Source organism: Staurois parvus, unplaced genomic scaffold, assembly GCF_062004578.1.
Source record: "Staurois parvus isolate SC_StPar_1 unplaced genomic scaffold, SC_StPar_1.0 ptg000704l, whole genome shotgun sequence".
Taxonomy (NCBI): domain Eukaryota; kingdom Metazoa; phylum Chordata; class Amphibia; order Anura; family Ranidae; genus Staurois; species Staurois parvus.
In genome coordinates, this window is record NW_028318500.1 from 16,614 (window position 1) to 42,992 (window position 26,379).

General features: G+C 43.7%; 1 protein-coding gene and 1 pseudogene across 1 annotated transcript in view; one reads left to right on the forward strand and one right to left on the reverse strand.

The window, feature by feature from the left end:
* Positions 1-598: 598 nt before the first annotated feature.
* Positions 599-26,379, reverse strand: part of LOC149445879 (ubiquitin-conjugating enzyme E2 L3) — a 29,668-nt gene continuing 3,887 nt past the window's right edge. Inside the window, exons 2-3 of the mRNA XM_089653156.1 lie at positions 3,967-4,062; positions 599-814 (exon numbers count right to left, since the gene is read on the reverse strand). Of these exons, the coding sequence (XP_089509282.1) occupies positions 614-814; positions 3,967-4,062 (297 nt within the window). The 3' untranslated portion in view covers positions 599-613. The remainder of the gene's footprint in view (positions 815-3,966; positions 4,063-26,379) is intronic.
* On the forward strand, positions 25,740-26,368 carry LOC149445880 (uncharacterized; annotated as a pseudogene).

Below are 26,379 nucleotides of genomic sequence, written 5' to 3' on the forward strand. Positions count from 1 at the left end.
TAGCATCAGACCTCCACTATAAATCCTCTTCTATAAAAATGAAGTGATAACCTGTAAAGGCGTTTCAAGTGTTGCCTAAGGATAGTAAAATTTACGTTGTCCCCGTTGCACAGGCGTGCATAATTTTAAAGCGTGACATGTTTGGTAACTATGTACTCAGCGCAGCATCATCTTTTATATTTTACAAAAAAAATAAGTTATGCATGGTGTTTTTTGCATTAAAATTTTAAGTATTTTTCTCTTAAAAAAATTTGCATTTAAAAAAAAAACGCCGCGCAAATACTGCAGGACACAAAAAATTTGCAAAACTATTTTCTAAGGCCTCTGCTTTAAAAAAAATTCTAATGCATGGGGGTTCAAAGTAATTTTCTAGCAAAAAAAAAAAATTGTTAAGCGTTAACAAAAAGTGTCAGAAAAAGTCTGGTCCTTAAATGGTTGAAAAAAAAAAAAAAACCCTACAAAAAAACCTTGCTACACATAGAGGACCACAGGAAGGGTGGAGCAGAGGGATGAAGAGTGTGAAGATCCGCTTTAATTCTATAAGCGTTCCTTCTACTCTTCAGTACTAGTTTTAAACAAATTCAAGTACACTGTATTTGCTTGTGCAAAACATTTATTCCATCTTACCTTGGTCAGTTTTGGTTGCGGGTTTCCAGTTTTCGGCGCTGATCACCGGCAGACATACCTGGCCCTTCTCATCAATATTCGGGTGGTAGATTTTGGTTTTGAATGTGATCTTGGGTGGTTTAAATGGGTACTCTGCTGGGAAGTTAATTTCAATCCTAAATGCACCTTTGTCATATGGAGGATTGTCCTAGAGCAAGGGAGGAAAAGTTTAGAAGACCTTTTTTAAAAAGACGTCTTCCTAAAAGGTAATATGAATGTCATGTGATAACTTATAAAACTAAGCTAGGACTGGACAAGCTGCAGTTACAAGCTCTTACAGAGCTAAGTCTTATCTGATCACCATGAGCAAGATTACGGTATATCTCATATCAGACAAATGTACTGTTACATGCTTTACTGACAACATTGAAATCCACAATTAAGAAACACCAATATTTCAGTGTGCTTTTAGAACTTTGAAGAATGTATGGAAAGGTCTAGAAAAGATTCCAGAAGTCTTAGAACAAAAGAGTTTTATTGCAAAGAAGCTCTAAGGTTTATGGTAATCCTATGAAAGGGAGGGTAGGTCTTTAATATGCAGAGATGGGAATACAGTAGGTCCTGCTGTCAGAGAGACAAAAGCTGGTTATACTAAAGAAAGGAGGCCCAGGTTGATAGTGCTGGAGGAGATGGTTGCAATGAAAAGAGAGGGGATGAATCTGAATGCTAGGAGGGAGATAGACTGGATTTTGCTTGGTTTCTTGGCAGAAAAGCAGAGGCTAGATATTCTGGGGTAAAGAATTCCAGGCTGATACTGAAGAGTGGGGACAAAGGTTAGCTGAGCTCGGGGAAAAAGTTCAGGATAGTGAGCTGGAGAATGAGAAATGCCAACTGCTCAGCTGGGAAATTTATGAGGCTCCATATTAAGGGGTAAATAACTTTAGGAAGCTGTCGGATAGGGAGCTTAGTTAGTGGTACTGGAAAGTCAGGGAAGTGAAGCTTAGTGGTAGCTAAGAGCTCAGGCTAGCTCCACTTATGTTAAAGCTGTACTCCAGCCTTGTCTTTCACAGTTATATAGTCTACTTTCATGTACTGAAATTAATCACTGAAATTTCACTGTACATTGAGCTTTTCGCAGTGTGCATTGAAAGATGTAGGAAACAGATACAGCCTGCTTCATTTTCTGGCTGGGTAACATCAAGCATAATCCAATCTTTTTTTCCCAAACCTTAAGGCTGGTACACACGGGCCAAATATCAGCTGGTTCAAAAGAAATTGGCCAGTGCGTGTACAGCAGCCTGGGAGCAGACTACTATTAATGCAGTTATTTTACCTGGGCTGGCTCTTACTTGGGGCAGTGGTGGTTCCCTGGTATGCTCCAGTGCTCTGATGCTTGGGAGGAAGTGTTTCTATCTGTGTGTACTTGGTGTGACTACTTGGAGGTGTTTCTGTGTGTACTTGGTGTGACAACTTGGAGGTGTCAGGCAGCATCCAGTGTATTTTAATGTATTGTGATCCTCTTGTACTGTTTCTGAAGGAGCAGCGTTGTCAGCTGTGAACAGCATCAAGCTGAGCAGTCCATGAACTGGTGTGGTCAGAATTTTAAATATCAGGAACTGTATATATGCCCAATGCTGCACAAATACACTGCTCAAAAAAAATGAAAGGAACACTTTGAAAACACATCAGATCTCAATCGGGAAAAATATCACGTTGGATATCTATACTAATATGGACTGGGTAATGTGTTAGGAACGTAAGGTTGCCCCATCATTTGATGGAAATGAAAATGATCAACCTACAGAGGACTGAATTCAAAGATACCCCAAAAATCAAAGTGAAAAAATGCAGCAGGCTAGTCCATTTTGCTGACATTTCATTGCAGCATCTCAAAATTGTACTCAGTAGTTTGTATGGCCCCCACGTGCTGGTATGCATGCCTGACAACACCGGGGCATGCTCCTGATGAAACGACGAATAGTGTCCTGAATATTTCCTCCCAGATCTGGACCAGGGCATCACTGAGCTAATGGACAGTGTGAGGTGCAACCTGGCTAAGTCAGATGGACAAAAACATGATATCCCAGAGGTGTTCTATTGGATTTAGGTCAGGCGAGTGTGGGGGCCATTCAATGGTATCAATTCCTTCATCCTCCAGGAACTGCCTGCATACTCTTGCCACGAGGCCGGGCATCCTCGTGCACAAAGAGGAACCCAGGACCCACTGCACCAGCGTAGGGTCGGACAATGGGTTCAAGGATTTCATCCCGATACCTAATGATAGTCAGGGTGCCATTGTCTAGCCTGTAGACTTCTGTTTGTCCCCCCATGGATATGCCTCCCCAGACCATCACTGACCCACCTCCAAAAAGGTTATGCTGAACAATGTTACAGGCAGCATAACGCTCTCCACAGCTTCTCCAGACCTTTTCACATATGTCACATGTGCTCAGGATGAACCTGCTCTTTGAAACTCACAGGGCGCCAGTGGCGGACTTGCCAATTCTGGTGTTCAATGGCAAATGCCAATCGAGTTTTATGGTGCTGGGCAGTGAGCATAGAGCCCACTAGAGGACGTTGGGCTCTCAGGCAACCCTCATGAAGTCAGTTTTCGATTGTTTGGTCAGAGACATTCACACCAGTGGCCCGCTGGAGGTCATTTTGTAGGGCTCTGGCAGTGCCCATCCTGTTCCTCCTTGTACAAAGGAGCAAATACTGGTCCTGCTGATGGGCTAAGGACCTTCTATGGCCCTGTACAGCTCTCCTAGAGTAACTGCCTGTCTCCTGAAATCTCCTCCATGCTCTTGAGATTGTGCTGGGAGAAACAGCAAACCTTCTGGCAATGGCATGTATTGATGTGCCATCCTGGAGGAGTTGGACTGCCTATGCAACCTCTGTACGGTCAAGGTATTGCCTCATGCTACCAGTAGTGACACTGACCCTAACCAAATGTGAAACTAGTAAAAAACAGTCAGAAAAGATGAGTAGGGAAAAAAATGTCAGTGGTCTCCACCTGTAAAACCATTCCTGTTTTGGGGGTCGTCTCATTGTTGCCCATCTAGTGCGTCTGTTAATTTCATTAACACCAAAGCAGCTGAAACTGATTAACAACCCCCTCTGCTACTTAACTGACCAGATCAATATCCCAGGAGTTTAACTGACTTGATGCTATACTCTGATTAAAAAGTGTTCCTTAATTTTTTGAGCAGTGTATAAGTTCTACATAATTTTCATGGCTTAAAAGGACAGAAGAATTAAATGTATATACACTACTGGACCACCGTTGGGTTTTATAGGATTTTAATGTGATGTTAGTTTCAAATGTTGTGTCTCAACATCACACACACGACGTCAACTCACTGGAACGATGAGACCCTGCCAGGTCAGAAGGTTGGCTTCATCAACCTGGATATTACAAAAGTTATGCGATGAAGATCTGCGGATCTCTTCAAGCTCCTGAAAAAAAAAAAAAAGAAAAGAAATTTTGAGTTTGAATGCAGCTAAGACTGTTGAAGTGTTACTAAACCCAGGACCTTGCATTCACTATATCTGGTCTCCCATAGTATACAAACCATGGAAATGCAATTATTTTAGTAAATATAAACTGCTAAATACCTTTTCTCATCAGCATATAGCAATCTTGTGACTTCTATCAGTGTCCAGCTGAGCACTGGTTAATTATTTAGGAGTTTTCATTCTCCTCCAACTGTCCTATGAGGCTGCATAACCCTTGAACCTTTGTCTGGACAGTGCTGATTGGCCCTGCGCTGATCACATGCATCCTCCCAAAGAAAAAAAAGAACCTCTCTAGCAATACACACTAAACTGAGCAAGTGCAGAATGACTCCTAGAGCTCTGTACTATCAGCAGATGGATTGGGGACAATGGAAGAAAGGGAGGATCAGAGAAAACAGGATCAAACAGCCTTTTTACACAATGCGGAGGATTAACCCCTTAGGTTCCACAATTAATATAACAAGCATGCTTTACTGTATATACAGACTGATTTTACGGTTGTGGGTTTAGTAACACTTTAATGACCCATCAAAAAATTGGCAATGAAAGAAATGGGTCTTAACGCAAAAGGCAACCATGGTGGATTAAAAGATTGCCATGAGAAATATCAAAGGGAACACTTAAAATTGGGTATAAAAACAGTTTTGTTTTCGGCCTGAAATGCCAAATTGTTCAACCATTTGTATAAATGCACAAAAAATCATATGACAGGCAAACCTTTTTTTTTACATTTGGGACAGATTGGGGAAATGTTTAGACCCTCTATCAATTGTTACTGAGAGAGAAAGTGAGAGGAAATGTAAAGTTTCCATCTGCTCATTAAAACGGAGTTCCAGTGAAAATAAAAACAAATAAAAGTCAGCAGCTACAAAAACTGTAGCTGCTGACTTTTAAAAAATTGACAATTACCTATCCTTCAATCCTGCGTTGCCATCTCCCCCCCCACCCCTCTGTTCCTGGCACCAGCATCTTCAGTGTGGGCACCTGGCTGGCCAGCTTGCAGCTTCAAAGCCGGGTTCTCACTGCACATTCGCGAGTAGCGTTGCGCTTTGTGAATGGCCTAGGCGATCGCAGCGGAAGCAGGTACCTGTCAATTTCAGGTACCCACTCCCAAAAGATGCTAATCCTTAACGGTGAGCAGGGGACCAGTCCTTAAAGTGGAATTTCCCCTTTTGGGTGGAGCTCCAATTTAAGACACTCCATAAAGCTGATTTCCAGATTTCCTGTCATTTTAAATAGATCGTTTGGACCAAGCTGGAGCAAACAAACTATTTCCTTCACTAACTGCAGTATTGGCTCTAAGTGCTGTTTGAACTGTATGTAACTTCAGCTACAGACAGTAAACAGTGCTGGGTTCCAGCTGTGAGACAGAAACTTCCCATCTTACATCCGGAACAATACAGAGTCTGGCTGAGCGATGCTCAGCAATACAAAGACAGCTTTGTATTTCGTTAATGAACGCAAAGCTTCCTCTGATTGGCTGAGGTAAAGAGGAGGGCTGATGACGTCCTGATCTCCTGAGTGCCAATCAGCCAGACTCTGTTTTGTTCGGGGTATGAGAAGTGTATCTCACAGCTGGAACCCACCACTGTGTACTGTGTGTAGCTGAAGCTACATACAGTTCATACAGCATGTAGAGTGAATGCAGCAGTCAGTGAAAAAATGGTTAGTTTAGACCAGCTTGGTCCAAAAAACTATTTAACCACTTCAATACCGGGCACTTTTACCCCCTTTCCTGCCCAGGCAAATTTTCAGGTTTCAGTGCTCTCACACTTTGAATAACAATTGCATGGTCATGCTCTTTATTCTCTTTCGGAGAGACAGAGTAAGTAGGAAAGGTGGTGGTGTATGTCTCTATATGACGTGATCTCAGAGTGAGTGTGAAAGAGGACCTAGTTGATGTAGAGTGTGATGAGGCTGAAGTATTATGGGTGGAACTGGAACTGCACATGGGGGTGCGTACTACAAAGGTAATCATTGGAGTTTGCTATAAGCCTCCCAGTGTTAATGAGGAGGTGGAAACTCAGCTCCTTGCACAGATCGAAAGGGCTGCAAGGGCTGGGACAGTTATAATAATGGAGGGTTTTAACTACCCGGAAATTGACTTGAGTAATGGTACTGCAGGAGCAGTTAAAGGGCAAAAATTTTTAAACCTACTATAGGACAATTTTATGGTACAGTTCATAGAGGCCCCTACTAGGAATGATGAATGATGCTCTGCTGGACCTGGTAATCTCAAACCATGCAGAGCTTATTACGAATGTCCATATAAAAAAACATCTGGGTAGCAGTGACCATAACATGATTTCATTTATTGTTAGCTGTAAACAGCAAGCACATACAGGAAAAATAAAAATGCTCAATTTTAAGATAGCTAATTTTCCAAGGCTAAGAGCTGCTCTCCAAGACTTAGACTGGGAGGGAATATTGGCATTGATGAACACAACACAGAAATGGGAGTTCTTCAAAAAGACTGTATGTGAACACACTGCAAAATATATTCCCATGGGCAACAAGTATAAAAGGCTAAAAATCAAACCTATATAGCTTATGGTCAAAGTTAAAAAGGCTATAGATAATAAGAAAAGAGCTTTTAATCAATATAAAAATGAAGGAACACTATCATCATTTAAACATCACAAAGAACAGAATATGCAAAAAGGAAATAAAGGCCGCAAAAATTGAAAACGAATGACAGAATGCAAAAGATAGCAGGACCAACCCCAAAAAATTCTTCAAATATATTAATAGTAAAAAGGTTTGGTCCAAGCATGTAGGCCCTTTACAAAATAATCTAGAATGGGTGACTGGGGACAAAGAGAAGGCAAATTTATTATATACCTTCTTCAGCTCTGTGTATACAAAGGAGCATGAGGGAGCTCTTGTCCATAATGGGCATGGTATTGACACAGCTCCAGATGATCATATTGGCTCACAATTGATATGATCCAAAAATATTTAGACAGAATAAAGGCGAATAAAGCACCTGGACCGGATGGCATACACCCACGGGTCCTTAAAGAATTGAGCTTTGTCATTTCAAAGCAATTGTTTCAAATTTTTAGGGACTCTTTAATGACTGGCATAATACCACTGGATTGGCGTAAGGCCAATGTGGTGCCAATATTTAAAAAGGGGTCAAAATCTTTACCAAGTAATTACAGACCTGTTAGTTTAACTTCTACAGTTGGGAAGATACTGGAGAGATTAATAAAAGACCACATAGATGAGTTCTTGCTGGAAAAAAATATTTTAAGCAACAGACAGCATGGATTCATGAAAGACAGAAGTTGTCAAACAAATCTGATTTCTTTTTATGAGGGGGTGAGCAAAACCTTGGACAGAGGGGTGGCGGTGTACGTGGTTTACTTGGATTTTGCAAAAGCGTTTGACACAGTTCCCCACACACGGCTAATTTGTAAGGTAAAGTCTACAGGCTTGGAAAAAGTAAGTAAATGGTTAGAAAACAGGCTAAAAGATCGTATTCAGAGAGTAGTGGTTAATGATTCATATTCTGAATGGTCTGGGGTCATCAGTGGTGTACCCCAAGGTTCAGTGTTGGGACCCTTACTTTTTAATATATTTATAAACAATATAGGGTCTGGGATTAAAAATCCAATTTCAGTCTTTGCAGATGACACCAAGCTGTGCAGTGGAATAATGTCCTTACAGGATGTCTCCAACTTACAAGCCAACCTCAATGCACTGTTTAATTGGGCAACTATGTGGCAAATGGGGTTTAATGTTGATAAATGTAAGGTTATGCACTTGGGGGCTAAGAATATGCATGCATCATACATACTAGGGGGGGTACAACTGGGGGAATCAATGGTGGAGAAGGATCTGGGAGTTCTGGTAGATCACAAGCTTAATAATGGCATGCAATGCCAAGCTGCGGCGTCTAAAGCAAGCAAAATCCGCTCTTGTATTAGGAGGTATAGACTCCAGAGAGAGATATCATATTACCCCTGTACAAATCATTAGTAACACCTCATCTGGAATATGCAGTTCAATTTTGGGCACCAATTCACAAAAAGAACATTGGGGAACTGGAGAAAGTACAGAGAAGGGCAACCAAACTGATAAGAGGCATGGAGGCGCTCAAGTATGAGGAAAGATTAGAGGAACTGAATTTATTCTCTCTTGAGAACAGGAGATTAATGGGGGATATGATCAACATGTATAAATACATCAGTGGTTCATATAGTGAACACGGTGTAGAGCTATTCACCCTGAGGTTATCACAGAGGACAAGGCGGCACTCTTTACGTCTGGAGGAAAAGAAATGTAATCTCCAAACACGGAAAGGTTTCTTCACAGTGAGAGCTGTGGAACAGACTCCCTCAAGAGTTGGCTCTGGCCAGCTCAGTGGATTGCTTCAAAAAAGTGCTGGTTTCTTTCTTAGATACACAGGATATGACTGGATACTAACATTTATAGGTATTTTTTGCCTTCCTCTGGATCTGTGGGTATAGGATTATAACTTTTTTTTTTTCTATGGTTGAACTGGATGGACTTTTGTCTTTTTTCAGCCAGACTATGTAACACTGTACCCAAACTAAATTTTGATCATTTTGTTCACACAACTAGAGCTTTCGTTTTGTGGTATTTAATCACCACTTGGGGTTTTTATTTTTTGCTAAAATACCGTATTTTTCGCTCCATAAGACGCACCTGACCATAAGACGCGCCTAGGTTTAAGGGGAGAAAAACAAGGAAAAAAATATGCTGAACCAATGGACTGCAGACACAGTACAGGGGACGACCAAGAGACTGCGGACAGCGCAGGGGACGACCAAGAGACTGCGGACAGCGCAGGGGACGACCAAGAGACTGCGGACAGCGCAGGGGACGACCAAGAGACTGCGGACAGCGCAGGGGACGACCAAGAGACTGCGGACAGCGCAGGGGACGACCAAGAGACTGCGGACAGCGCAGGGGACGACCAAGAGACTGCGGACAGCGCAGGGGACGACCAAGAGACTGCGGACAGCGCAGGGGACGACCAAGAGACTGCGGACAGCGCAGGGGACGACCAAGAGACTGCGGACAGCGCAGGGGACGACCAAGAGACTGCGGACAGCGCAGGGGACGACCAAGAGACTGCGGACAGCGCAGGGGACGACCAAGAGACTGCGGACAGCGCAGGGGACGACCAAGAGACTGCGGACAGCGCAGGGGACGACCAAGAGACTGCGGACAGCGCAGGGGACGACCAAGTCGACCCAGTTCCGCGGAGTTGTCCTCCCTTTAGTGTGGGCACCCGGCTGTTACAGCCAGGTGCCCACTGTGCATGTGCAAGAAGCGCAGGGCTTTGTGAATGGCCTGGCGTCTTCTGGGACCTGTCATGTGTCCCAGAAGACGGCGGACCATTCACAAAGCGCAGCGCTTCTAGCGCATTCGCAGTAGGCATGCGGCTGTCACAGATGCCGGCCCAGGAAGATTCCGGCACAGGAAGACTGTACAGCACTGGACCAAGGAACAGGTAAGGTCCTCCTGCAGAGAAGAGCAGAGCAGCCGGCCCGGTATTCTGACACGGGGATGGCGGTGGAGATACCGGACCGGCCGCTCTATATGACGCACTGACATTTCCCCCCCTTTTTTTGGGGGGAAAAAAGTGCGTCTTATGGAGCGAAAACTATGGTAAAAAAATAATTTTTACCCCCCCTCCCAAAAAAACAAGTTTTTCTTTGTTTCTGGTATAAATGTTTGCAAATAAATAATCATTCTTCATAAATTTAGGCCAAGATGTATTCCGCTTCATTTCTTTGGTGAAAATAACCCAAATCAGTATTTATTATTCAGTTTGTAGGAAAGTTATAGAGTTCACAAACTGGGATATATCTGATTATTGATCAATCCTGAAGTACAGACAGCCAATCTAATTTCTTGAGGCCCAAAAATGTCAGAACAGTACAGATATCCCCCAAATGACCCCTTTTTGCAAAGTAGACAGTCCAACGTATTTCATAAGAGGCATGGCGAGTTTTTTGAAGTTTTAATTTTTTTGTCATAGTTTTTTGGAAAATGAAGAAATGAAAATTTTTTATTTTTTTTTTACACACCGTCATCAGTGCAGTACAGCGTCATCATATAACTGGTGTGACGGTGATCAGGGACACTGACTGGTGACAGTACGACAAAAAAAAAATTTGATAATTTAATAATTTTTTTAAAGATTTTTTTCATATTACACTATATTACACTATGTCCAAAGTAGGATAATGTTACCATAGTGACATTGTACTACTTTGGGGAAGTGATCAGTATTTGTTTTTGTTTTTTTTACACAATTTGATTGCTTACAGCAAAGGATTTCTTTGCTATAAGCAAGCATTTAACTGAATGAAATTGATTCATTCAGGTTTTTTTTGTTGTGATTAGCAACAGCTAATCACATGACACAGATGAGCTGTGATTGGCCCAGCCTGTGCATGTGACCATTCACAGCTAGACACACTTCTATACAATGGATGGCATGAAAGGAAACCATTCATTGTACACAACAGTCATGTGGCCTGCTGTGATTGGTCACAGCAGGTCACATGGTACTGGCAATGGGGCCATGGGGGCAATGCACCAGTACACAGATCTGTCATTGGCCGTGTCCGAGTTACACAGCCGGTGACAGATCTCGCCTCAGCACGGCCCTGAGGGCATGTGCAATGCGCGATCCGGGAAGGACGTCATATGACGCCCTCCCAGAGGGACAAGAGGCTTGCCCGGCTCTCATTTTACTATAGGCTGGTGGGAAGTGGTTCAAGTGAAAGGAAACCTGGAGATCAGCTTTAAAGAGGTTGTTACATATACCCAGTAAAGTGACTAGCCTCAGTTGATACACAGAGATGAAACAAATCATCCTACATAAGTTGTACCTGCTTATCTATAGCCATTTGTTTCCAACATTCATTCAAAATGCAGAATTTACACATGATCTCTAAGATCTGAAAAGAAGATGGCAGGGATCTGAAGTTACTAATCACCTCTGAACTCAGAGCTGATTGGAGGAAACACACACACTCCCTCCACACAGCTGAGGCTGTCAGTCACAGTCTGTGCCCTTCCCTGTCACCTATTTTCTCTTGGTGTCAGGAAAACTCATCAGAAGTAACTCATGCTGATACAGTGCTCCATTTGTGGGAAAAAAAAGGGCATAAAATGTTATGTACAATGTTGCATGACCGCGCAATTGTCAAAGTAACAGCGCCGTATTGCAAAAACAAAATGGCCTTGTCAGGAAGGAGGGTAATGCCTCTGAAGGACAAGCGGTTAAAGTGTTACTAAACCCACAACAGTAACATCAGTCTGTATATGCAGTAAAGCATGCTTGTTATACCCACTTTGGAACATAATGGGTTAATCCTCTGCATTGTGTAAAAATGCGGTTTGATCCTGACTTCTCTGATCCTCCCTTTCTTCCAGTGCCCCCTCATCTTATGATAAGACATATCATGTGGAGACACTCTGCACATGCTCAGTTTGGTGTGTATTGCTAGAGGCTTTTTTTTTTTTCTTGGGAGAGTGCATGTGATCAGCACAGGGCCAATCAGCACTGTCCAGACACAGGTCAGGGGTTCTGCATCCTCCTAAAGCAGAATGAAAACTCCTTCTACAAGCTTTAACCAGTGCTCAGCTGAACACTGATAGAAGTGACAAGACTGCTCTAACTGATGATGAGAAAAGGTATTTAGCAGTTTTTATTTACTAAAATAATTGCATTTCTATGTAGTGTGTACTGTGGGAGACCAGATATAGTGAATGCAGGGTCCTGGGTTTAGTAACACTTTAATGATGTATTATCGATTACAGAGCTTCCATAATTTTTTTTTATATACAAGTTCAGTTCTAGAATTCAGCTTTAAGTACTTCTGCCTTATGAAAAAAAAGACAGCAAACTGTACAAGTATTGTCCTCCATCAGCTAACATGACAGAGCCACTTCGGCTCTAGGATTCCCACCACATTGTCATTACCTACCCAGCTGCCTGATTAACAGCTTGCTCTGCCTCTCAGCGTCCCTCAGACTAACCGTCTCTGTTCTCCGTTCTGAGCAGACCAAGAACTGAACTATCAGCGGCCATGTGATTGCTCAGTTCTTGAGCTTACAGCCAACAGGGGATTTATCTGCAACATCACACCAATGCTGCAACATAGAGAGGAGTATGTTTATTTGTTTACCCAAAACTTCTCCACTAACCCGTTCCTGGCTGCAATATGTATAATAGCATTCCAAAGATGCATTAACAAAAATTCTCCCCAATGAGAGCCATCACACAACACTAGCTGTGGCTGCTGGCTCTAAATCCCAGCCATAGTGACATATGAGGTCCCCACTGACTATCAAGAACAAACATTGAAGTGGCAACATTAGTCCTGAAAAATCAGTGTAATTTACAGAATTGCATAAGGCTTTTACTCACTTTAAAAACTGAAAATAATTTTAGTTGTATTTGCTTGTCTCTCTGAGATATGAGAAATATTTTTAGAAATGTAGTTACTGCATACCTACACAAAATGTACAAATTCTGCAAGGGCTGTACCAGCACAAACCTTTCAGACTTTCCATCAGTGTTTGGTGGACATCATGGTTCCAATGCTCCTGTGGTATTTTAAAAACCCATTCAAAAATTATATTAAATGCAAGCTACAAGCAAAATTCTTTAGTTTGAGATAAAATAGTGAAAGTTTACAACCTTTGGTGTCCGTTTGTGAACCAGAGGTAATAGATCGCTGCTCAGTTCTCCGGCATTCTCGGAGAACAAAGTTCTCCTGTGAATGCAGTTTATGAAGCAGTTCTCCGAACGAAGGGAGAACGGTCTCCAAACGCTGGATAACGGTCTACAAACTCTGAAAAACGGCTCATTTTACTATAATCTCTCCAGATTATAGTAAAAGACCAGTTTACTAAGCAGAGGTAAATTATCTCTGCTTAGTTTTCGGTCCCTCTGATTCTCCAGCTCTGGGCTGGAGAATCTGGACGGAGAACACAGATCTCCAGAGAAGGGCTGACAGGATCTCCTGAGTGTTATAAACTGTGAATGACCAGAGAATAGCTGAGATCCGTTGAATCGCAGCTATTCTCTGTGTCATAAAAGGACACCTTTGTCAGATTTATATTGCTGTGACCCAACTGTGAAGTTTTATCCTCAGTTGCGGTACACTAACAGGGGATCGGATGGGCCAGGAAGCAATAGAAAACAATGACAAATGTTTCCAATGGAGACAAAAGATTTTTTTTTGTAAAGTGAGGAATGATTATAACATCATTCACGTTTTGCTGCGTCTTCCTGGTATGGCGATACCTGTTCCTCAATGTTATATTTTGGTGCAGCCTTTTAACCAGGGTGCCTTGGCAAAATGCCTAAAGATTGCCCATAAATTGTATACAAGCCAGCAGGTAGATCAAGCCTGCCTTTTAGTTCCACAAAGCCACAGGCTTTCATTGTGCACCATTACAACTTTTTAGCTGCCAGCGTCGTAACAACCAGGTCATCAGTTGATAAGGAGGATGTCTGGTGCTTGCAGAGCATCCTTGTTTGTGCCTACCCCACTCCTCTCTGTCTACACTGGGGTCACATTAGCTGAGTAAGGGAGAGAAACTGAGGGAGAAGAGGAACATTGAAATACTAATCAGTACCAGTGTGCAAAGGTATGTGTGCTTTATAAGTCTAAATCACCTCTGAGCCTGGGTTTACACTTGTGCGGTGTATCGCATGTGATTTGCACATTGTGTATGGCTCAAATCGCACCGCATCCACACCAAAAAGTTGCAGGACCCTTTTTTTGGTCCGCATTAGAATCAGATCACATGGGTATTCACACCCACGTGATCCAATTCTGCACAGCGCACCGGGTTTTGCAGACCGATTTCGAGATGTTGTTAACTTAACATACATACCCGCAGTGGTTCACATGAACGGGGTGTGATTGTGAAGCGGTGTGGAATTCGCACAGAAACCACTGCAAATTCCGCGCCGCATCAGTGTGAACCCAGGCTAATATTGGGTGTCCTATGTGTGTGAATGTAGCAGCATTGTGGAAAACTATTAGTTTTTTTTCATTTTATTTCATTTTAGAATGGGATGCCTTTGAAATTGTACAGCATTTTAATGGATGCCTTGACTGAAAAAAGGTTCAGAAACACTGTGCTGGTGTCACAGACTGAAAAAAAACCTGAAAGAAGATCTAACCCTTCCCCTCTGTAAACTATAAATACTATAGACTATTAATACATGGGACTTGTTGAACATTTGGAAAAAGAACCATTTATATTTTTTTTCAGCCATAACACATATCTAATATATAGTAAGCATCTGAGTACTGCAGTGGCTACAAATCACAATGCCAGGTTTTCTAAACAATGGCCCAAACATTTCAAGAACACTTCTATATTTTGTTATTCTACAACAGTTTTTCTCAACCTTTTTCCAGTCAGGTGCCCTTTAAACACTTCAATACCAGGCACTTTCACCCCCTTCCTGCTCAGGCCAAATTTTTAACTTTCAGCGCTGTCGCACTTTGAATGAAAATTGCACGGTCATGCAACACTGTACCCACAGGACATTTTTATCTTTTTTTTTTCTTTTGGTGTGTCCAATCACAGCTGATCACATGTAAACAAATGCCAGTTATCAGCATTTCCTTTCCTCATGTGCTGTCACTGTGTGAGGAAAGGAAAGGCAATAACCATCAATCCTGTGACAAAACACATTTACACTGATAAGGGCACTGATTACCAGTGCAACTATAATGCAGTCAGCAACTGGTTAACAATATTTTCAGTTTCGAGGCACCTCAGTCTAAGGCTTGGTTTACACCACTGCACATCGGGACATGTGTAAAATTGCATGTGATCCTGACACACAGCTCTTTAGCAGATGCACAGGGATACTATTCATTCTTAATGGCACCCCCAAACATTGGAAATCGTGCATTTTATAAAGAAAGAAAAAAAAAAAAAAAAGGGGGGGTGGCAACTTTTTTCCCTTTGTTTATGTAGGCAGGACAGCCCCCTAAAATGAATAGGCTGCCCTACACACAGCCACGCAGATGTGAACCAACGACTCGTTTATACATGAGGTTGGGGGCAGTAAATCCACACGACTAAGCAGTTTTATTACCACCCCCAAATGCTCCCTCTTTAGCTGCAGATGCAGTAAGCCAAAGTCATACACATGTTGTGGCTGCAGATGGAAATTAACCCCCAGCTGAATGGGGTTGCATTGCAACCACTCTGAAACTATGTGTATTGCACAAGGTTGCAGTACAATGATGCTGCATTTAGGCAGTTAATACAGGTGTTGAGGCAACATACCTCTTACCTGATTGTTGAATGCCTCTGAAAAGCATTCTGAGCATGGATCGCTTTTCAGAGGAGCAGTCCTTGCCACTATTATGAATGAGCCCAGTTCTGATCGTACAGAATTAGGGGTCAAGATTCAATGTGCCGTACAGACATTCACACACTCACATACACATAAAAAAAACCACACACACATACATACAGATAACCTTTTTAAAAATCAGCTGTACTGTACCTGAACTCACACTGCCACGAACTGCACTGTAGGCGGTGGCGGACAGCTGAGGACGCCGCCTCCCCCTTCTAGTGCTTTCATTTTCCTGACTGCTTGTCACTGTTCTGACCCAGCTCCTGCTGTGATGATCTACAGTTCGGTGGAGGAGCAGGAGCTCAGTCTCATCTGAATGCTGCAGCACCCCAGATGACCTCAGGCAGCACCTCGGTTGAGAAAGGCTGACCTAGAACATCTAAAGGTTATCTGCTATTGTCATACAAGTGCATTAAAAAAAAAACCATACAAGTAAAACTAAAGCTGTGTAATTAAAGCACCATTAGGCCTCGTTCATACCAGAAGTGCATAAAAATTGATGGGGAAAACCACGCAGAAACAGATGTTTAAATCAGTTTTCATATACGTTTCAGTAAGTTTTATACACACTGCAGATTTCTGCAGAAAGAAAATCCACATGTAATAATAGTGTTGTGAACAGGGCACATAGAGAACAATTTTTTTGTGCCCTTGCAGAACGTGCAAACTCATGTCTCTGCACCATGGTGTGAACGAAGCCGAAAAACTTTATTTCTGCCTGTGATGCTGTAAGGTTTCCCTCACTTTCCAGATAGTAGTAAAAAGCTGACAGGGGCACTAACTCTTCCACACCATCTAAAAAATAATAATAATAATAATAATATTAAATTTGGCTGGCTAACATTTTGTTAAAAAAAAAAAACAAACAAACAACACTTGTACAAGTAACACAGATTATGTGCACTTTCATTTTCATTTCTGGCTTATGCATAGTGAGATAATAGAGCACAGAAATTAAACGACTTTCACACTGCAATCTACATGTCCGGACATATATTACACCTTAAAAAGGAGTATACCGGCCTAAACAAGTTTAAGGGAACATACAAGGACAGGAATATGGAAGATTATTAAAGTGGTTGTAAGCTTGAAAAAATAAACTGTGATCAGTAAGCTCAATAAAGATCACCAGTAGAAAGCATTTGTGCTTAGTTCGGCAGCTTTAGCCTGGGTTCACATATACGTGGTTCGGTACATCACATGTAAATTGCACAGGAACCGCACCACATTCATGTGCAAATCACATGCGAATTGTGTGCGGTGCGAATAGAGACATACATTTTGTATGGCTCTAATCGCACCGCACCCGCATCAAAAAGGTGCAGGACCCTTTTTTTGGTCCGCACTAGAATTGGATCGCATGGGTATTCACACCTATGCGATCCGATTCTGCACATCGCACCGTGTTTTGTGGACCGATTTCGGGGTGTTAACATACACACCCAGAGAGGTTTGCATGAACGGGGGTGCGATTCTGATGCGGTGCGGAATTCGCACAGAAAACACTGCGATTTCCGCATCGCATTAGTGTGAACCCAGGCTCACACACTGTCAGTGTAATCCTCCCTGTTTTTTTGAGGGAAGTAAAGCGGACACCCGGAAATATATGGGACGGCCCGCCCCTTCTGTTTTGAGTGACAGGCTGTGCAGAGATAAGATGTTCCTGAGCCTTCCAGTAGAGCTATGTATAAAGGGGGTGTGCCCCTACTGATCTGTGCGTCTAATCGGATCTGGAGAGAGTTAATGTGCTAAAGTTGAAAGCCTGTTATTTTTCTTCTGGTTTGGGTAGTGGACCACTTGTACATTATGGGTATAGTAGTTTATAATACAGCTGGTAGATATAGAGTAGGAGAGAGAGAGAATAATGAGAGAAATACAGCAAGAAGAATGTGAGAGAGACACCCAAGTATAGCTGGGAGGAAGATAGTGTAACGTCATGTCTCCGACCCCCCAAGACTGGGAGATTTACTACGGCTACAAATAAATGAAAAAACTAAAAATGGGGAAAAAAAACCCTAGTGCTTAGTGCAAAAAGCAATCTAATAAACAGGGTAAGCAGCTCTCAAACATTTGAATACTGGAATGAAGAAAACTATATAAAAATTGATTGCTATCCCTTTAAAAGTGAACAAATCCAAAAATTACGTGACTAAATTCAAAATGCAAACATGAGTGAACAAGTGCAACATATGCAAATTATACATCAAAAAGTGAAATAGTCCAACATATACATGCTGTGCTAGGGTGTACATTATCGAACTGCCATATGCTCTTCCCCACACCACCAGTGCACACACTTCTTATTGGATAAAGAGACCTCTTTATCATAGGAGGTCCAAAGAGCATCCAGGCCACTTATTCAGGTTTCTATAACCACTTTATAGAATGTATTCATAAATGGGCAAATCCGTCAGGGATCCCCTGACAATGTCAATTATGACGAAACGCGTTTGATGGAGCTAGTGTTTACATCCGCATGTCCACCAGCCAAGTGCAGCAGTGCTATGAGCAGTTGTCTCTTCTCCTTTGTGAGTACCTGTCTAATTATTTAATAAACCTTTTCTTGTGGTATTAGACTAATATTGCCTTTGCTTGCCGCCTTATTTTTTGCAGCTGTAGATGGATTTGGAAAAGGATCTGGGGGTCCTAGTAGATGACAGACTCCGAAATAAATTGCAGTGCAAAGCCAGCGGATTATTAGCATGCATTAAAAAGAGCTATTCAAGAGCAAAAAAACCTAATTCTACCACTTTACAAAACTATGATTCAGCCACATATTAAGTATGCTGTTCAGTTCTGATCACCAGTCTTCAGGAAGGACGTGCTGGAACTAGAGGGAGTCCAGAGAAGGGCAACAAAGCTAATAAGGGGGCTGGAGAATCTCAGTTCTGTTCTGCTGTAACAAACAAAGCAGGCAGGCATTTTAGTTCTGCTTTAATAGGCAATATGATAGTGAATGGTAACTCTAGTATTGGGAAGAAAATATTTAACATAGGGGTCTCTAAAGAAGACATGCAGTGAAGCTGGATGAGAGGCGCTTCAATTTTAAACTGCCTAAGGGGTTCCTTATTGTTAACCACTTGCCCTCCAGAAGATTTACCCCCCTTCATGACCAGGTCATTTTTTTTCACACAAATGGAGCTTTCTTTTGGTGGTATTTAATCAACTCTGAAGTGTTTACTTGTTGCGCTATAAACAAAATGACTGAAAATTTTGAAACAAACAAAAAAAAAAACATTTTTCATTTTTGGTTATAAAAAATATCCAATAAACTCAAAGTTCTTTCATTGACTTGTGATTGTTATTTCGCAATTCTATGAAACTCTGTTTTACACTCTTTAAAAATCAATAAAAAGTTAATTATAAAAAAAAACAAAGCTCAAAGTTAGTCATAAATATAGGCCAAATGTATTCTGCTGCATGTCTTTGGTAAAAAAAAAAAATCCCAATACATGTATATTAATTGGTTTGTGAAAATTATAGCGTCTACAAGCTATGGTATATACAGGTGAAACTCGAAAAATTAGAATATCGTGCAAAAGTTCATTTATTTCAGTAATGCAACTTAAAAGGTGAAACTAATATATGAGAAAGACCAGCAATGGGCAAACTACGGCCCGGCGGACCTTTTAATCCGGCCCGCGGAGCGTGATACTGTCAGGATGGCTGTCAGGATGTGTGTAGGCGGGGCAGCGTGACGAACGTGAGGGGAGCTAGGCTCCTCTCACAGTCCGCCCTGAAGACCGGAACGGCGCGGGAACACAGCGAGAGGAACGCGCGGAGCAAAGGTAAGTAAATTGACACAGGGGGGACTTGGGGACTTAATATGGGGAATGAATTACTATATGGGGGATGAATTACTATATGGGGGATTAATTACTATGCTTACTATGGGGGAATATTACTATACTTACTATGGATGACACATACACATCATTCATCTACTCTTGGTCCGGCCCCCGGGTCCAATATATGAACCCATTGCGGCCCTCAAGTCAAAAAGTTTGCCCACCCCTGAGATAGACTCATTACATGCAAAGCAAGATAGTTCAAGCCGCGATTTGTCATAATTGTGATGATAATGGCTTACAGCTCATGAAAACCCCAAATCCACAATCTCAGAAAATTAGAATATTACATGCAATCAAAAAAACAAGGATTGTACATAGAACAATATCAGACCTCTGAAAAGTATAAGCATGCATATGTACTCAGTACTTGGTTTGGGCCCCTTTTGCAGCCATTACTGCCTCAATGTGGGGTGGCATGGAAGCTATCAGCCTGTGGCACTGCTGAGGTGTTATGGAAGACCAGGATGCTTCAATAGCGGCCTTCAGATCTTCTGCATTGCTCGGTCTCATGTCTCTCATCTTTCTCTTGGCAATGCCCCATAGATTCTCTATGGGGTTCAGGTCAGGCGAGTTTGCTGGCCAATCAAGCACAGTAAATCCACGGTCATTGAACCAGGTTTTGGTGCTTTTGGCAGTGTGGGTAGGTGCCAAGTCCTGCTGGAAAATGAAGTCAGCATCCCCATAAAGCTCTTCTGCGGAAAAAAGCATGAAGTGCTCCAAAATCTCCTGGTAGACTGCTGCGTTGACCCTGGACTTAATGAAGCACAGTGGACCAACACCAGCAGATGGCATGGCTCCCCATATCAACACAGACCTTGGAAACTTCACCCTGGACTTCAAGCATCTTGCAGTGTGTGCCTCTCCATTCTTCCTCCATATTCTGGGTCCTTGGTTTCCAAATGAAATGCAAAAGTTGCTCTCATCATAAAGAGGACTTTGGACCACTGAGCAGCAGACCAGGTCTGTTTTTCTTTAGCCCAGGTAAGACGCTTCTGACGTTTTTTGTTGTTCAGGAGTGGCTTGACAAGAGGAATATGACATTTGAAGCCCATGTCCAGGATCCGTCTGTGTGTGGTGGCTCTTGATGCACTGACTCCAGCCTCAGTCCACTCCTTGTGAAAGTCCCCAACACGTTTGAATGGCCTTTTCCGGACAATCCTCTCCAGGCTGCGGTCATCCCTGCTGCTTGTGCACCTTTTTCTTCCACATTTCCCTTCCACATAACTTTCTATCAATGTGCTTTGATACAGCACTTTGGGAACATCCAACTTCTTTTGCAATTACCTTTTGAGGCTTTCCCTCATTATGGAGGGTGTCAATGATGGTTTTCTGCACAACTGTCAGGTCAGCAGTCTTTCCCATGATTGTGATTCCTATTGAACCAGACAGAGACCATTGAAAGGCTCAGGAACCCTTTGCAGGTGTTATGGCTTAATTATCTGATTAGAGTGGGACACTTTGAGCCTAGAATATTGCACCTTTTTACAATATTCTAATTTTCTGAGATTGTGGATTTGGGATTTTCATGAGCTGTAAGCCATAATCATCAAAATTATGACAAATCACGGCTTGAACTATCTTGCTTTGCATGTATTGAGTCTCATTTATTAGTTTCACCTTTTAAGTTGCATTACTGAAATAAATGAACTTTTGCACAATATTCAAATTTTTCGAGTTTCACCTGTATATTGGAATTTACACAGCTTTTAGTTCTTGGCTGCCTAACACATTTCTTGAGGTGCTAAAATGCCTGGGCAGTACAACCCCCACCCCCCTTTTTTTGGAAAGTAGACACCCCAAGGATTTTGCAGAGAGGCATGTTAAGTCCATGGAACATTTTACTTTTTGCCACAAATTTGTTGAAAATTACTTTTTTTTTTTTTTTTTTAAACACAAAGTTCTCACTGGAATAACACCCCAAAACAAATTCTTCTACTTCTCCCGAGTATGGAGATACCACGTGAAAATTTTTTGGCTGCATACAGGCCCCCAAAATACAATGACCACTTCCAGACTTTCAAAGAGCATATTTCCTCATCACTTCAAACCCCCCCCCCAAACAAAAATTACCCCTTTTTGGAAAGTAAACACACCAAGGAATTTATTAAGGGGTATGGTAAATATTTTACAGATATCATTATTGTCACAGGATTTTGAAAAAGAAAAAAATACATTTTCGTTTTTTTCTTCGTTTTCAAAAATTATGTGGCAACAAATGAGATCTATAAAATACTCACCATGCCTCTTAGCAAATACCTAAGTGTGTCTACTTTCCAAAAAGGAATCATTTGGAGGGGTTGCTTCTACCATCCTGGCATTTCAGGGCCAAAATTAGAAGATTATGCCATACATCACACACCCTTGAAGACCAAGCCTTTTCTGATACTTTTTGTTCAAATAAAAAAATATTTTTTTTGCTAGAAAATTGCTATGAACCCACCAAAATGATATATATTTTTTAAAGCAGAGGCCCTAGAGAATAAAACGGTAGGTGCTAAAAGTTTTTACGTCAGACAGTATTTGTGCAGCGATTTTTCAAACGCAAATCCTTTGGGAAAAATACACTTTTTAGAAATTTCATGCACAGAAACACAATATATTGCCCAATTGTTTGATAAAATACAAAAGATGATGTTAAGCCGAGTAAATGGATACCAAATATAACTAGCTTTAAAATTGTGCATGCCCATGCAATGGAGACAAAGTACATACATTTTAAATATCTATAGGTTACGCTTTAAAAGCCTTTACAGGTCATCAATTTATATTTATATATATATATATATATATACCAAGATGGCAACCGAAGCGGCCGCATAGACCCAAGCTCCGGTCGCCTACACTGCTCACACACTCCCATCCGGGGCCAGCGAGTGGATGACGGCCAACGGGGGTCTCCCCGACCCTCCGTGCTCCTGGAGGGGGGGAAGCCGTGCCGCTGGAGCCCTAACCACGCAGTCCAGAGCTCTGCCACGGCGTCCGACCCGGCGGGGCCTGCAACAACAGAGTCCGCCGGGACCTGATCGTTACTGGCCGCCCACCGGTCTGCTGCCATTCGAGCAGCGGCGGCGGAGGGCGGGCACCGAAGGCCTCCCTGACCCTACCTTGAGCCTCCTGCAGTCCAGAACTCTGCCGCAGTGCCCAACCTGACAGAGCCTACCGCGGCCTACCACAATCAAATCCGCGGCCTACAACAATCAATTCAGCCGCCCAAACAGCGGTGGAAGGCGAACTCCAGAGGCCTCCCCAACCCTACCTGCACCCGGAGGAGGGGAGTGGTGTCACCGAGGCCCCCCCTCTGAGGCGACTGCAGCACCTGGCCTGGCGGGGCCTGCGACGGCCTACCACAGGACACTCCCCTTGATATCCATCCAGCAGTGAGCCTGCAGCCTTAAAGTACCATCACGGCCCACCACGGCACACTGCCATCACCCGAGCAGCTGTGAGCCTGCAGCCTAAAGGAACCTCGCACACACATCCCTACCCATACCTGAAGGAGGGAACTGGAGCAGGCCCATCTCCACGTGAACCCAGCAGATGAACCAGGCCTGGTGAGACCTGCCACAGCCTACCACGACGCGGCCTGACCCAGACCTGAGGCCCTTCCGTCTACCCCCCCATGAGTACAGCTGACATCCATCCCTCACCACCCCGAGTCAAGTTTCACCTACAATCTAGAACTTACACAAATTGGAACTTGTAGCTTGATTCCAACTATGCTACTATTCCTCTGCACCGGCATCAGGCGCCACAGATCCCCTGGGGCCAGTACCACCCTTGGCCACAAGACACGTAACTGAACTCAACCTATCTTGAACTTAAGCACGAGAACTCTAGCTGCAGGAAGACACAACTACAAAAAAATCCACTGCACACTGGACCATCTGCAATCAAACACCCGGGGAAACTCTTCTCCACACCTGACTCCCACTCCTCCATATACCTTTGGAAATGCCTCCTCTACTCCTCCTTTTCATATTCCTCTCCTGCCTCCCCCAAAATCTCTTTTCTCTGTCCCTCTGCTCCACCCAAACAACTGTACATCTCACCTTCACTGCTTCCATCTCCCTACTACTGCTCTCATCACCTCCTCCTGATACTCCACTCTCCTGCTGACCCAAACACCAGAACTGGAAGACATACGCGCTCATATACATCCCGCACCCATGCCATCTTTCTCACCCTTCTTCTCCTAACCTCTGGTGATATCTCCCCGAACCCTGGTCCTCCACTACCTCACCCACACACAAGACATCCTCTCTCTTCCGTGAACTGCCGCAACCCCCTCAACCTAATATCTGTCCCTATGCTCCCGTTTTATGCGCACTCTGGAACGCCCGCTCGGTCTGCAACAAGCTCACCTCCCTCCATGACCTCTTTGTCTCCCGCTCCCTTAACCTCCTAGCGATCACCAAAACCTGGGTCCAAGCAACAGACTCTGCCTCCCCCGCAGCACTCTCCTATTGAGGTCTCATCTGGACCCACTCACCCAGACCCAGTGGTCGGAAAGGTGGTGGGGTTGGTTTGCTCCTATCACCACTGAGCACCCTCCAAGTCTTCCCTAACCTCTTCGAGACCCACTGCATCCGGCTATTCTCTCCAATCTCTCTGAGGATTGCAGTGATCTATCGGCCTTCTGGACCCGTGTCCCGCTTTCTTGACGAATTCGCCACCTGGCTACCTACTATCATTCTTGGAGACTTCAACATCAATAACCCGGCTACATCCCAACTCTTCCACATAACCTCTCCTTTTGCACTAGCATAGTGCATACAGTCCTCCACTCACTGACAGGAACACTCTTGACCTTGTCTTCTCTCACCATTGCACTCCCTGCAACCTCACAAACACCCACTTTCCTCTCTCCGATCACAACCTCATCACCTTCTCCATCTCCTCGTCCTCAAACACCTATCCCTTCAAACGGCAAACAATTACCAGCAGAAACCTCCGGAACTTGAACCCTGCTCCCTTCCACTCTGCAACTGACCAACTTTACGATGGCATCCATCCCCTGTCCTGCCCTGGCCACTACTGTCTACAACAACTTGCTTTCAGCCGCTCTAGACTCGCTTGCACCCCCAACAACACGAAGCATTAGGCCCCGACCGCTACAACCCTGGCAGACCGATCACACCAGAAACCTCAAACGACATAGTCGTGCGCTGGAGCGACTATGGAGCAAAACCAAATCCCAACAAGCGTTCACCCACTATAAATCTGCCTTCTTAATGTACACTTCCTCCCTTCACGCTGCCAAACAAGCCTACTGTATTACCCTCATTAATACCTTCTCCTCCAGTCCTCGCCGGCTCTTCACTTTTAACTCTCTACTTTCTCTGCCTTCACCTCCACCCAGTACCTTACTTACCGCCCACGAGATTGCTAACCACTTCAAAAACAAGATTGACGCAATTCATAGGGACTTCGCCACTGCACAGACATCCACCCCACTTAGCATTCCTCACACAATAACCCCCTCAACACTTCACTCCCTTGACCTTACTACTACTGAAGAGGTCACTAAGGTTTTCTCCGAAGCCTGCCTCACCACCTGCCCCCTGGACCCTGTCCCCTCACAACTCCTGCGGTCCCCCTCCTCTTCCATCCTATGCTCCCTCACATCTTCAATCTTTCCCTCTCCACCGGTACCTTCCCCTCCCCTCTAAAGCATGCGCACATCACTCCCATACGTAAGAAACCGTCCCTGGAGCCCACCGACCTGAACAACTTAAGACCCATCTCCCTACTGCCATTTACCTCTAAACTCCTAGAACGCTTAGTCTATAATCGCCTGAGCTCCCATCTCACCGACAACAACCTTCTCGACCCTTTACAGTCCGGCTTCCGCCCCCTACACTCAACTGAAACTGCCCTACTCAAACTCACCAATGACCTACTAACCACCAAAACCAATGGCCAATATACTATACTCCTACTACTTGACCTCTCTGCGGCTTTTGACACGGTTGACCACCCCCTCCTCCTCAAAAAACGACACTCTCTTGGCCTCAGAGACTCTGCTCTCTCCTGGTTCTCCTATCTATCGCAGCGCTCCTTCAGTGTTACCTATAACGCTGCCACCTCCCCTTTACTGTCCTCAGACCCCTCCTCTTCTCCATCTACACCTCCTCCCTTAGCCAACTGATAAACTCCCACGGCTTCAACTACCATCTTTATGCCAACGACACACAAATCTATCTCTCTACCCCTCAGTCTCCATTCGCATCACCAGCCTACTAAGTGACATATCGGACTGGATGTCACTCCACTTCCTCAAACTCAACCTTTCCAAAACTGAGCCCTTAGTATTTCCCCCAGCCTGTGCCCCCCCCGACTTCTCCATCAAGATCAACACCACCATTATCAGTCCCACCCCTCACGCCAAGGTACAAGGTGTAATCCTAGACTCCAATCTGTCCTTTCTGCCCAGGTCCAATCGCTGACAAACTCATGTAGACTTCACCTCCGCAACATCTCGAAGATACGACCGTTCCTAACCTCGGAAACCACTAAGCAACTCATTCACTCCCTTATTATATCACGCCTTGACTACTGTAACTCCCTCCTCACTGGCCTACCTCATCGCAGGCTATCCCCACTCCAGTCCATCATGAATGCTGCTGCCAGACTCATTCACCTTACTAACCGCTCTGTATCTGCTACCCCCCTCTGCCAATCCCTCCACTGGCTTCCAATTTCCCAACGGATAAATTTCAAAACACTAACACGGACGTATAAAGCAGTTCATAACACTGCCCCAAATTACATCACCGACCTTGTCTCTAAATACCACCCAAACCGTACTCTCCGCTCCTCGCAAGACCTCCTACTCTCTAGCTCCCTTGTCTCCTCCTCCCATGCTCATCTCCAGGATTTCTCAAGGGCTTCACCCATCCTCTGGAACTCCCTACCCCAATCTATCAGACTATCGCCTACTCTGCTCACTTTTAGGTGCACTCTGAAAACCCATCTCTTCAGGGAAGCCTATCCCGACCCCAGCTAGTACTGGAATCC